Source organism: Gracilinanus agilis, chromosome 2, assembly GCF_016433145.1.
Source record: "Gracilinanus agilis isolate LMUSP501 chromosome 2, AgileGrace, whole genome shotgun sequence".
Lineage (NCBI taxonomy): Eukaryota > Metazoa > Chordata > Mammalia > Didelphimorphia > Didelphidae > Gracilinanus > Gracilinanus agilis.
This window is the reverse complement of record NC_058131.1, coordinates 480,627,168-480,641,101: the sequence shown is the minus strand read 5'-3', so window position 1 is coordinate 480,641,101 and position 13,934 is coordinate 480,627,168. Positions and strand designations below refer to the sequence as shown.

Sequence of the window (13,934 nt, the reverse complement as noted above, 5' to 3'; positions counted from 1 at the left end):
TGCCCACAGTCATCCAGCTAGGAAATATCTGAGGTCATATTTGAACCTAGGACCTCCCTTCTCTAGGCCTGGCTCTCAATCCACTGAGCCACCCAGCTACCCCTGTTGCATTTATTTTTTATTTTAGAGTGTCCAGTTCTTTCTGGGGCAGTTTGGGGCAGTTGGAGTGGAGCATTTTATTTGGTTGACGAAGTAGTTTAATCCAAGGAGTAATATGATCAAAGAGGCGATGTAGGAAGAGCAATCTGGCAGAAGGACAGGATGGATTGGAGGGGGAGGAGATGGGAGTCAGGGAGACCAGTTAGCAAACTCTTGCAATAGTCAACCTATGAGGTAATGAGGGCCTGGACAAGGGTGATGGCAGCAGGAATGGAGAAGAAAAACTCAATCTTAAGACTTCCGTTCACTCAGGGTAGTTGATCTCATCCAGGAGGAAAGCAATTTTATTTGATTAGAGTCATTCATATTAAGGTGTGATGGACTGGCAGACTAAACTCTGTCAGAGGTTATATGCCTTTTGAAAAGAGAAGAGCTTTCGCCTCTGAACCAAAAGAACAATGGTCAGTAATTTGGCACCCTGTTCCGAAGAAGTGGCCAATCCCTGACTTGGACTGTTAGTTTCTCAAGGGCAACAAGTCCAGGTTTCTGTTTCTCTTGGATTCTCCCAGAGATTCTACATATAGGAGGTGCTTAATAAATGCTTGATGGCACCTTGGTTTACCCACAACCTCTAATTTAAAAAACCTTAACCTTAATTAAAAAAACTTCTGTCTCAGAATTTATATCAAGTACTGATACCAAGACAGAAAAGCAGTAAGGACTAGTCAATAGGGTTTAAGTGACTTGCCCAGGGTCATACAACTAGGTTAGATTTGAACCCAGGACCTGGTATCTCCATGGCCACAGACCCAGCAGTGAGTTAGAGGATATTTATTCCTAACATATGAAGATGTCCCCTGGTGGAGTGGGTAGATGAGAACAATTTATTTCAATGGTCACATTTTAAGTCCAAGCAAGAGTTAGAAAATATTACAAACTGTAAAACAAATCATTTTGATTACATTAAATTAAAAAGGTTTTGAACAAACAAAACCAATGTAATCAAAATTAGAAGGGAAGCAACAAATTGGAAAAAAATCTTTATTGCAATCAATGGCCATGAAGGCAGCCAAGCAGGCATCATGGAGCACTTAGCACTTGGTCAGACTTAGAAGATGCCGAGGTCATCCATTGCATCCCAGGCTATCACCAATTATTCTGACCTTTGTCCTGCCACTGGGCATGGATGTTTCTGGAAGAGTGAGGCTGATGACTTTAATTCCAATTCACGAGCAAGTCAAGTCATCACCCTTTGAGGTTATTGAAGTTATTATCTTCAAAAACAAAAGATGAACAGCAATGTCATTATTATTTCCCTGTTGGGATATAAGGCTCTTGGGATCAAACTGTTATATTAATATGTTGTTATATTAATATCTGCAGTACCTTAGGATAGTTCCCACCTATATAAGCACTTGCTAACTGATAGACTCTGAGTCAGGAAGTCCTTGTTTCAAATACTGCATTTGATGTTTAGGTGACCCTGGGCAAATCACTTGAGCTCCCTGAACCCCAGTTTCCTCATGAGTTATATGGAGACACTAATGCCTGCAGAACTGACTTCCCTAGGTTGTTGAATGTCTCAGATGAAATTATGTATTAGATGGATCTGTGATTTCTTTTGGAAAGGGGAACTCCTGAGGAAGAAATACCCCATAGCAAGCAGATCACTTGATTATATATATCCTTAGAAATTCACCTGGAGTCACAGAGAGGTTGTGACCTTGTGTCAGAGACAAGACTTGAACCCAGGTTGTCCTGGGTCTTGGATTCATTCAGATCAGCTCTCCATCCACTCGGCCAAGCTGCCTCTTGAATTAATGTGTTATTGTTCAGTCATTTCAATTATGTCCACCCCTTTGTGACCCCATTTTGGGTTTTCTTTTCCCCACCAATCACACGTAGAAACAATTTTTGACAATTGTTTTCCAACATTTTGCAATCCAGATCTCTCCCTCTGTCTCTCCTCTGAGACAGTAAATGGTCTGCTACAGGTTATGTCATTCAATACATATTTCATATTCCTCATGCTATGAAAGAAGACATATATTGGACATACAAGAAAAAACTTATGAAAGAAATAAAGTGAAAAATATCAGTCAGCCTTCAGACTCCATCAGTTCTTTCTCTGGAGGTGGATAACATTTTTCATCATGAGTTGTCTTTGGAGTTGTCTTGTTTCATTGTATTACTGAGAAGAGCGAAATCATTTACAGTTGATCATTGTATAATATTGCTGTTACTGTGTACAATATTCTCTAGGTTCTTCTCACTTCACTATGTATCAGTTCATGCAAGTCTTTCCAGGTGTTTTTTTTTAATTGTCCTGTTCATCTTTTCTTATGGTACAATAGTATTTCATTCCAAACATACACAACTTTTTCAGTCATTTCCCAATTGATGGATTTTCAGTTTCCAGTTCTTTGCCACCACAAAAAGAGCTGCAATAAATATTTTTGGACATATAAGTCCTTTTTCTTTTTCTTTGATCTCATTGGGATACAGACCTAGTAGTAGTTTTGCTGGGTTAAAGACTATGCATAATTTTATGGTCTATGGGCATAGTTCCAAATTGTTCTCCAGAATGGTTGTATCAGTTCACAGCTCCACCAACAGTGTATTAGTATTCCAATTTTCCCACGTTTCCTTCAACATTTATCATTTTCCTTTTCGGCCATATCAGCCAATGTGATACGTATAAGGTGGTATCTGAGCATTTCTTTTTTTTTTTTTACAACAGGATTTTAGTTAGTCTTTATTAATTTTTTAAAATTAATTTTAAAATATTTTTCCCACGGTGACATGATTCATGTTCTCTCCCTCTCCTCTTTCTTACACCATCCCAGAGCTGACAAGCAATTCCACTGAGTTATACTCAGTGTTAGACTCCATGATTATCACTTGATACTTATTTTCATATTATTTATTTTTGTAATAAAATAATCTCATTTGGGGTTGTCTTGACAAAGATACTGGAGTAGTTTGCTATTTCTTTCTCTGCCTATTTTTACAGATGAGGAAACTGAGGTAAACATGGTTAAGTGACTTGCCCAGGACCCATAGATAGTAAGTGTCTGAGGCCAGATTTGAACTCAGGAAGATGAGTCTTCCTGACCCTAGCCCTAGCTCCCTTATCCACTGTGTCACCAAGCTGCCACTGAATTAATGTACACAAGTGCTAAATAATTCTCAGTTAGCCATGATGGGGATTTTCTAATCCTTTGGTTCTGTAATATCTCAAAACAGGGCTAAACCTGACTGAGAAAATCAAGAAAATCAAGATTGTCTTCACCCCGACCATCTGTAAACAGACCTGTACCAATGGACGATGCACCAATGACTGCTCCAGAGGGGACACAACAACCCTGTACAGTCAGGGAGGACATGGACATGACCCCAAATCTGGCTTCCGAATCTGTGAGTCACACCCACTCCTTTCTCCTCTGTACCCAACACTGGAAAGGCCTCCTTGGGGCTATACTCCAGTTAGGGGGAAGAGAATGCAATGAGTAAGGGGAAAGGAAAAGTCGTCCCTTTCCATTTAATTCAACTAACATTTATTGAGCTCCAACTTTGTCCTGAACTAAGCATTTGGAGGGGAATACAAAGTTTGGATAAGATCCTCATGAAGTTTATATAATTCATAAAACCATAATTTAATAATTAATACAATGTATAATTACATTAATGAGGTATATAATGCAAATATTATAATTTATATGATTATGTAAGTTTATATAATGAAGTTTCCTCCATTAGACAGTAGGGAAAACATCATACATAGGCTGATAGCTGGATTTACTTAGTCATAGATTTGAGATTCCATGATTCCATGGACCATATTCCCATCTGTTCTCCATTATCTTCTGAAGTCTGTCTGAGTTCATTGTTTCCATGACACTATCTGTCTCATCTTCTGCTGTCCCCTTCTTTTACCTTCACTCTTTCCCAATGTACAAAATAACAAATAAGCATCTCGAGAGGCCAGAAATGAAGTGCCTTGTGGAGTTTACATGGTAAGGTTCAATGGAACAAAGGTTTTTGACATGTGGAGTCATGGAAGGCTTCATGAAAGTGGTGATATTTGTGTTAGGCTTTAAAGGATGAGTAGAATTCCATGCAGAGGTGAGGAGTGGAACCTGGGAAGATGGGGAGAAAAGGAGATTATGGGCCAAGTATAAAGAATAGTTGTTGTTTAGGTGTTTTCAGTCATGTCTGACTTTTCATGACCTCATTTGGAGTTCTCTTGGCAAACATACTGGATTGGTTTGCCATTTCTTTCTCTGGCTCATTTTTCAGATGAGGAAACTGAGGCAAATAGGGTCAAGTGAATTACCCAGGGTAATACAGCCAGTAAGTGTCTGAGGCCAGATTTGAACTCAGATCTTCCTGACTTCAGACCTGGTGATCTATTCATTGCACTATCTAGTTACTCTAAATAAAGGCTAGGAAAGATTTTAAAGAAATAAAAGAAAATATACTTTTAATAGCATATAATATACCTTATACTATTATAATCATATAAATATAGAGTATAAAAAGTAAGAGACAGAAGCAATAATGTACAGGGTATATTTGAGGAACATGAAGTCTACTTTGGTTTAAATTATTAAGGATGTGTCAGGAAATTGTATGAAATAAGCCAGGAGATGTGTGGTGGCTTTGAATGTTTGAATGAAAGGTTTGAATGAATGTGAATGAAGTATTCGATGCCAGATTTGAACTCAAGTCTTCCTGATTCCAGGACAACCTAGCTATAAAAATGCTAGCTATTATTATCTTTTCTCCATCCTTTTAAAATTCCTGCTTTTAAGGGAGCAGCTGGATGGCTCAGAGAATTGAGAGTCAGGTCTACAGATGGGAGGTCCTAGGTTCAAATCTGGCCTCAGACACTTACTAGATGTATGACCCTGGGCAAGTCACTTAACCTCCATCGCCTAGCCCTTATTGCTCTTCTGCCTTGGAACCAATACACAGTATTGATTTTTTTAATTAAAGGAATATTTTTATTTATTTTTTATTTGAAATCTTTATGTAATTAATTAATTTAGAATATTTTTCCATGGTTACATGATTTATGTTCTCACAGTATTGATTCTAAGACAGAAGTTAAGGGTTTAAAAAAAAATTCAGTGTGTCACCAAACTGCCACTGAATTAATGTACACAAATTTTTTATGATAGTACAATGGGTATAATTATTCATATAATGAGCATAATTATTAGTATAGTTTAAATTTTAATATAAATATTTTATAGTTTATATATACTTAAAATTATAAAAATAATAGTTTGTTAATAATAATATAAATAAGTAAAAATGCATGAGACAGTTAGGTGGTGCAGTGAACAGAGTGCCAAGCCTAAAGTCAGAAAGATTCATCTTCTTGAATTCAAGTCTGGTCTCAGACACTTAGTCGCTATGTGACTCTGGGCAAGTCACTAACTTCTGTTTGCCTTAACCCAATGGAGAAGGAAATGGCAAACCACGCCACTCTCTTTGTCAAGAAAACTCCATGGACATTATGGTCTACACAGTCATGAAGAGTCCAGTAGGACTGAATGACCAAAGAAGAACAACTAAATGAACAAAGGCTCTTCCCAGGGTTCCAAGGCCATTGTGTCCTTTGGCCATCTGAATTTCACCCATTTCCCTCCTCTTCCCACACGTTTTGCTTTCAGAACATTTTCCCAAGCACTGCTTTGGCCTGAGCTTCCTGATTGGACCTCAAATCATAGAGGAAAGGGTTGGGACAGGAATAGAAAATGTATATTTTCTCTCTGAATAGAAGAGATGTGGATATTCCCATCGATATTCCACTGGTACTCACTTTGAATGTTGACGTTACAGACTTTTGCCAGATCCCCTGCCTGAATGGAGGCCGCTGCATTGGGAGGGATGAGTGCTGGTGCCCCGCCAACTCCACAGGGAAGTTTTGCCATTTGCCAGCTCTTCCGGTGGATAGAAAGTTGCCAGAGAGGTCCCAGCACCAGGCCCAGGCTGAAGGTTCTTTGAGACAGTCCGTCTACATGTTGCCCCTCTCCAACCAACTGGGTGAGCATGGGCTCTAATGGGAGCCAATAATGAGGCTGGAACTCTGTGGCTTCCCAGCTCCTTGGGCCTATCTCCTTCCTCCCTGTGCCATGCTGGCACCAAGTGAGCCAGAGGGAGCATTGAGGCAGGAACCTGGGGTACCAGCCCTCAGCAGGCTGAGAAGGGGAACTGAAACAGTGGGTCCTTCCTGCTTTCGTGGTTGCCTTGCCTTCACTACTGTAGTTGGTACAGAGAGAGTGAAAATTTTTTTAATGGATGTGTTGTGGTGAAATCAATATTTTAGAAAAAGATCCAATGTCCCACTGCCTCTTTTTGTATCTCTAGTACTTAGCATAGTGCCTGGCATATAGTAAATATTTATTAGATTTTTAGTGACTGACTAACTGATGGGTCCCAGATTCCTGATGTTGAGGCAACTTTTTTTTTTTAACCTGATGGTGATCCTGATACTTTTCTCCAGCCTCTGTGAACCCCTCCCTGGTGAAGGTGCACATTCATCACCCTCCAGAGGCCACAGTTCAGATCCACCAGGTGGCAAGAGTTCGAGGGGAGACTGAGCCCCCTGAGGAGAACAGTGTGGAGGCCAGACCTGCACCCCGGCTCCCTTCCAGCCCTGGCCAAGACCAGCGGGACAGCAACATCATCACCTCACAGACAAGGGAGCCTCCTCAGCCGCCACCACCATCTTTCCCCAATCCTGAGGGGCTACTCGGCTGGTGCTATCAGAACTCAGTGAATGAACAGGTGAGGACCCAGCCTTTGTCAGACACTGGTCTAGGATTGTTTTGGTATCTGTTGAGTTTGGACATGAAATTGTCTTTCCTTTTCCTTTTCCATCCTTCCTTCTTTCCTTCTTCTTCCAGTTCTATCATTTAGGAAAAGAAACTTAGAAGTCATCTAATCCACCTTTCTCATTTTATACTTGGGGAAATGGAGGCAGTAAATGATAGAGACATTATTCGAACCTAGAGCTTCTGATTTGAAATCCATCACTCTTTCCATGTACAAGAATAATATTAAGAAGTTAAGTCTTACAACATGAGCTTCATGGATAAAGAGCAGAGAAGCTGTCTTGAGCACAAATTGGATTTTTGGAACAGATCTTACATATGGCACGAGGGGTTGGAGTGGGAGCGTTAGGACCATTTTCCCAGGTGGTAAAACTAAGGATGGAAAATTGCTTGAGACAATTTGCTTGAGGTCACAAAGAGTCAGACATGACTGAGATCACTGAACAACAGTAACAAAAATGAGAGTAGCCTGGAGTTTAGCTGGGTGGTGTAATCTCTAAGGTCATTACTGCTCATTATCTCATTCCCTACTCCCTTCCTTGGAGGAGGGTACTTGGAGGATGGTGTGGGGAAGCGGAGTCATCAACAGAAATGTTTTTCTGTCTGGGAAATTGTTTGCTTTCTTATATCTCTGTTTCTATACCTACCTCCCCTGGCCAGCTTTTCCTGATTGATTTTAGCCTGAAGAAAAAGAGAATGGTCTAATAAAAGGAATACAGTCTTGGGCTACATAGCCTTTGTGGTCCCTTTCAGTTCTAGACCTAGTCAGTTAACATCTATTGTTTTTTAAATCCTAATCTTCTGTCTTGGAATCCATACTAAGTATCAGTTCTGATCAGAAGAGCTTTTAAGGGCTAGTTAATTGGGGTCAAGTGACTTGCCCAGGGTTACACAGCTGGGAAGTATCTGAGGCCAGATTTGAACCCAGGATCTCCCTTCTCCAGACCTGGTATTCTATCTACTGAGCCGCCTGGAACTTTTAAAAAATGTCAGCTTCTAATCCTTGATCTGAAGGAATTCACACAATCTCATGGGGGAAACAATATACAAACAATTATGTATAAAGAAGATATATACAGGATAAATTAGAGATAACCAACAGAGGTTAGACAACACTAAAATTAAAGGTGATTGGGGAAAGCTTCCTGTAAATGGTCAGATTTTACCCAGGACTTAAAGGAAGCCAGGAGACAGAGATGAGAAGAGAGGGAATTCCAGCATCTGCTGGAGGCTAGCCACTGGATTTCATTTTCTCCTCATTCTACAAGACCCCTTTCTTTTGTTTCTTCCTTCTGAGAAGCCTCTGCCGGAGTTAGGGAATAATCTTATATGTCCAAATTTACCCACTCAACCCCTAAGAGCTGAGCTCTACCACATGGATGATACCAAGGAAGAAGGAAGCAGGTTGCTGAGCATCTACTGTTTTCCCTTTCTAGTGTGCCAACCCCTTACGGGAGCTGACCAGGCAAGAGGACTGCTGTGGGAGTGTGGGGGCCTTCTGGGGCCTGAATACATGTACCCCATGCCCTCCTAGGCCAGGTAAGTGTCAAGGGATTGAGAAGAGGAGTGGAGTGTTCTGATGCATGTTTCCCCTGGGCTTGGCTTATGGCTCTTAGAAATAAGTCCATCTCTGTATTTCTGGTTCACTTGCCTCTAGGCAGAACATCTGAGCCTAGAAATAGAAACCAACTTTTTTTTTAAGGGAAAAATTATGCATATATTTTCAGAGCAGAATGCAAATAAGAAGTACATTTGTACAAGAACTAAAAAATAAATTTTCAAAGAGGGGTTAGAAACCATTTTTTAAAGTGACAATATTATAAGATGTAAAATGTAAAAAATAATTTTGATTACATTAAATTAAAAAGCTTTTGAACAAACAAAACCAATGTGGCCAAGATTAGAAGGGAAATAACAAACTGGGAGAAAGTTTTTATAACAAATTTCTCTGATAAAGGTCTAATTTCTCATTCTAATTTTATAGAGAACTAAGTCAAATTTAGAATATAAGCCATTCCTTATTGACAAATGGTCAAAGGATATGAACAAGCACTTTTTAGATGAAGAACTCAAAGTCATCAATAATCATATGAAAAAATGTTCTAAATCACTCTTGGTTAGAGAAATGCAGATTAAAATGATGCTAAAGCACTGCCTCACACCTATCAGACTGGCCAATATGGCAATAAAGGAAAGTCGTAAATATTAGAAGTGATGTGGCAAAATTGGGACACTGTTGGTGAAGTTGTGAATTGATCCAACCATTATGGAGGGCAATTTGGAATTATGCCCATAGACATAGTTCTGTAAAACTGTGTATACCCATTGATCTGGTAATATCACTACTGGGTCTGTATCCCCAAAGAGATAATAAAAAAGGGGAAAGGACCTACTTGTACAAAAATATTTATAGCAGCTCTTTTTGTGGTGGCAAAGAATTGGAAATTAAGGAATGTCCATCAATTGGGGAATGGCTGAACAAATTGTGGTACATGTTGGTGATGGAATACTATTGTGCTGTAAGAAATGATAAGCTAGAAGATTTCAGGAAAAGCTGGAAAGATCTTCATGAACTGAAATAGTGACATAAGCAGAACCGGGAGAACATTGTATACAGTAACAGTAATATTGTATGATCATCAACTATGAAAACTTGGCTAATCTCAGCAATGCAATGATCTGGGACAATCCTGAAAGACTTATGATGGGGAATGCTATCCACCTCCAGAGAAAGAACTGGTGGAATCATCTTTCACATCAGCGTATTTATTGTTTTATTTTGGGGTTTTGGTTATGTATAAGTTTGCTCTTATAACAATGACCAATATGGAAGTGTGTTTTACATGACAATAAAAATAATTTTTTAAAAAAGTAGTGATAGTCAGTGGTCAGAGACCTTCACAAGTGCTAGAAAGTTGGACCAGGGAATGTTAGATACTTAGTTCAAGAGCTGGTTCTAATATTTTTGGGTCAGGGTTGGGGTGGTCTTGTCACTTGTACTTCCCCAAGGCAATTCTTTCTATTGATACTGATTTTTCAGCTCGAGATCCTTAGCATGGACATCACTCTTTCTATCCTCCCCATGGCATTTATCTCAATTTTCTCCATTCTTGGCTTAGAGAGAGACACTTGCTTCTTCTTAACCCAGGCAGCAAGCTAGCAAAATGCCTTTTAAAAAATTTACTGATGTCTTTGGTTTTTACATCATAGTCATTTCTTGATAGTCTTCCTTGTCAACACATAACCTGTGAGCCTTCCTGAGCTCAGAAGATCTGAGTTCAAATCTGGTCTTAGACATTTATTAGCTGTATGACCCTGAGTAAATCACTTGACCTCTGTTTGCCTCAGTTTCTATCACTCTGAAGTGGAAATACTAACAGCACCCACTTCACAAAATTGGGGTGAGGATAGAACAACATCTGTTGTTGTTCAAGCATGTCTGACTCTTCCCAACCCCATAGCATACCTATATTGACCATGGGATTTTCTTGGCAAAGATACTGGAGTGGTTTCTTATTTTCTTCTTCAGGGGATAAAGGCATTTATTTCTTTGCATTTGAACTGGGATCTTCCCAACTCCAGGCCCAGCACTCTATCCACTGAGTTGCTTATCTGCTTCCTGGCACACAGAAGGTGTTTAATAAATGCTTGTTTCTTTCCCCTCCCCATTTTCTGTCTTTTTTTAAAAACCCTTACCTTCTGTCTTAGTATTAGTTCTAAGAGAGAAAAGGAGTAAGGGATAGGGAATCAGGGTTAAGTGACTTGTCCAGGGTCACACAACTAGGAAATAGTTCTGGTCAGAATTGAATTTAGGTCCTCCTGGCTCCAGGCCTGGTACTCTACTCTCTCCCTGTGCTCTCTGGCTGCCCCTAGACTAATGTCTTTCTTTCTTTCTTCCTTCATTTCTTCCTTCATTTCTTCCTTCATTTCTTCCTTCCTTCCTTCCTTCCTTCATTTCTTCCTTCATTTCTTCCTTCCTTCCTTCCTTCCTTCCTTCTTTCCTTCCTTCCTTCCTTCCTTCCTTTCTTTCTTTCTTTCTTTCTTTCTTTCTTTCTTTCTTTCTTTCTTTCTTTCTTTCTTTCTTTCTTTCTTTCTTTCTTTCTTTCTTTCTTTCTTTCTTTCTTTCTTTCTTTCTTTCTTTCCTAAACCTTTGCCTTCTATCTTAGAATCAATACTAAGAACTGATTCCAAGGCAAAGGAATGGTAAGAGCTAGACAATTAGGGTTAAGTGACTTACCCAGGGTCACAAAACTAGAAAGTGAGTCTTTGAAAATGTTTTTGTGTATGAATAATGATGCTGTGAGCTCATTGAACTCGGTGCTTCTCCCTCACACCCATCCATCCAGTGAGGCCTGACACCTCTGGCCATATAGGGAGCCTATTGCATCTTCCAGAAGGCTTTGCTTCCCCAGGGCCAAGTAGGTCTTGTCTAGGGGCCAGAGGTCTGGATAAAAGCAAAGTGTGATTGTCCTGCTTTGCATCTGAAACCCTGTCTTCTCTCCAAGTATTTAATACCCACAGTATCTTATCCAGACTCATATTTTCTCTGGGTTGGTGCATAGGAATGGGAGAAGTGAGGCCAGGAGCAGCAGAGGCACAGAAAGGAAAGGATTGTCTCTGGTTTGAGATCATACAAGTAGCATTTATGGCTTTTTTTCTTCTATTCCATAGCTGAACTCCTAATTTTAAAAAAATATATATTTTAAACTTCAAAAATATTTTAAATTTAATTAAAATTTTTTGTTCAGTGTTCTTTTAAAATATTTTTGTCATTCTTTAATGTCTCCTCCCCTTGCCCCTATGCCCAATCCTCTCTTATAAGAAAGTAGCACAGTTAAACATGAAGTAACAGCCTCATTCTATATCCATAGGTTACCACTTTATCATTTCTCTGGATTCATGGTTGATCTTTGGTCAGAGCTCTGAAGTCCTTTAATGCTGTTTTCCTTTACATTATAGCAATCATTGTATAAATTGCTCTGATTCTGCATAGGTAGGTCAGCTCATTCATTTTTTTAGTCAAGTCTGTCTCTGTGACCCAATTTGGGGTTTTCTTGGCAAAGATACTGCAGTCATTTGCCATTTCCTTCTCCAGCTCATTTTACAGAGGAGGAAACTGAGATGAACAGGATTGAGTGACTTGACTAGTATCCCGTAGCTAGTAAATGTCTGAAGTCAGATTTGAACCCAGCACTCTATCTACCACATGGCCTAGCTGCTCTTATTCCCATTATTGTCCTTACATTTTAGATATGGAGCGAGACTGCTTTGGAATTAGCCACTTCCCACTGAAACTGAGCCATTCTTTTTTTTAAAACCTTTACCTTCTATCTTAGTATCAGTTCTCAGACAGAAGAGTGGTAAGGGCAAGACAGCTGAGGTTAAATTATTTGCCCGGGATCACACAGCTAGGCAGTCTCTTGAGACTAGATTTGAACTCGGGTCTTCTTAATTCTGGACCTGGTACTCTAGCCATTGTGCTACCTAGCTGCCCAAAACTAAATCATTCTTGAAATGTGCATCTTATCCTTACTGGTAAGACAGAGGCAAGAGGACAGTCAATGCCCTCTCCAGAAAACCAATCAATCCTGGCTGGATCAGCCTAGATGGTTAATAATAATGATGGTATTTATAATAGAACTTTGGTCTGTGAAACATTTTATTATTTTTTTAATTAAAAATACTTTTTTTTACCAATTGCATGTAATAACAAATTTCCACATAAGTTTTCTTAAGTTATGTGATCAAACTTATCTCCCTGCCTTCTGTCCCTTCCCCGTCCCAGTGCTGGCAGGGGATTCAATCTGGATTATACATGTGTTATCATGCAAAACGTAGTTCCATATTGTTCATTTTTATAAGTGAATAATTACATAAACCCCACCAAACTCCCCCACGCCCCCCAAAGTGAAAAATTGTGTGCTTTTTTCTGTATTCCAACTCCAACCGTTCTTTCACTGGAGGTGGATAGCCTTCTTTGTCATAAGTCCTTCAAAATAGTCCTGGATACAATGGTATTGCTGAGAGTAGCTAAGTCTTTCACAACTGATGGTTCTACAATATTGCTCTCACTATATACAGTGTTTTCCTGGTTCTGCTTATTTCACTCTGCCTCAGTTCATGTACATCTTTTAAGCTCCTTTTGAAGTCCTTTTGTTTATCATTCTTCACAGCACAATAGTATTCCATCACCATCAACACCACAATTTGTTCAGCTATTCCCCAATCGAGGGAGATCCCTTCAGTTTCCAATTGTTTGCCACCACAAAAAGAGCAGCTGTAACTATTTTTGTACAAGTAGATCCTTTGTGAAACACTTTAAATAGTATAAACTGTCTCAACTTTTAATAACTTAGAAGAGATGGAGTATTATTATTCTCATTTTACAGTTGAGGAAACGAAGGCTAAGACCACAGAGCTAGTAAGTTCATTTTTCCTGAACTGTCACCACTTCTATCAGATTCCCAGGAAGTCACTCTTCTGGGGCCTCTTTGGGGTAGCCATGGTGAGTTGTTTAAGGGGTGGGTTTAGGCATTGGACATAGTACTGGGAGTGGAAGGAGCAGAGAACTCTACAGCTTAGTCAACATGGAAGAGGAGCCCTGGCCAGGTCTGGGCTAAGTCTGCAAGACTTCAGCACAGGGATGGGAGTATTAGTTCCATTCAAATGGAAATTCAGGAGCCATTGGCTGATAATCATTGTTGAAGTGTGTCCTTCTTGTTTGAGTGCTCAGAAGCTGTCATGGTGGGTAGACCTTGAGAACTGAAAAACAATGAGAGAAGAAATGAGGCTCTCAGGTAAGCAGGCTGTGCTGTCTGGTGTGCTGACTGACGGGGTAGAGGCACTGGGATTCAGGGGAAAGAGAGAAGAGGATGTCTTCTTGTTCCCAGAAAGCTCTAACATTATGGCCATGGCTATGGATAATTAGATCACCCTTGCCCAAATTTGTAATTCTGCCTTAGGAGCTATGGGGGAAACCTGCTCCCCCCC

General features: G+C 39.8%; 1 protein-coding gene across 1 annotated transcript in view; it reads left to right on the top strand.

Moving 5' to 3' along the window:
- LTBP2 (latent transforming growth factor beta binding protein 2) overlaps positions 1-13,934 on the top strand; it is a 198,074-nt gene that overhangs the window by 86,237 nt on the left and 97,903 nt on the right. Inside the window, exons 5-8 of the mRNA XM_044662078.1 lie at positions 3,346-3,516; positions 5,950-6,153; positions 6,614-6,897; positions 8,381-8,483. Of these exons, the coding sequence (XP_044518013.1) occupies positions 3,346-3,516; positions 5,950-6,153; positions 6,614-6,897; positions 8,381-8,483 (762 nt within the window). The remainder of the gene's footprint in view (positions 1-3,345; positions 3,517-5,949; positions 6,154-6,613; positions 6,898-8,380; positions 8,484-13,934) is intronic.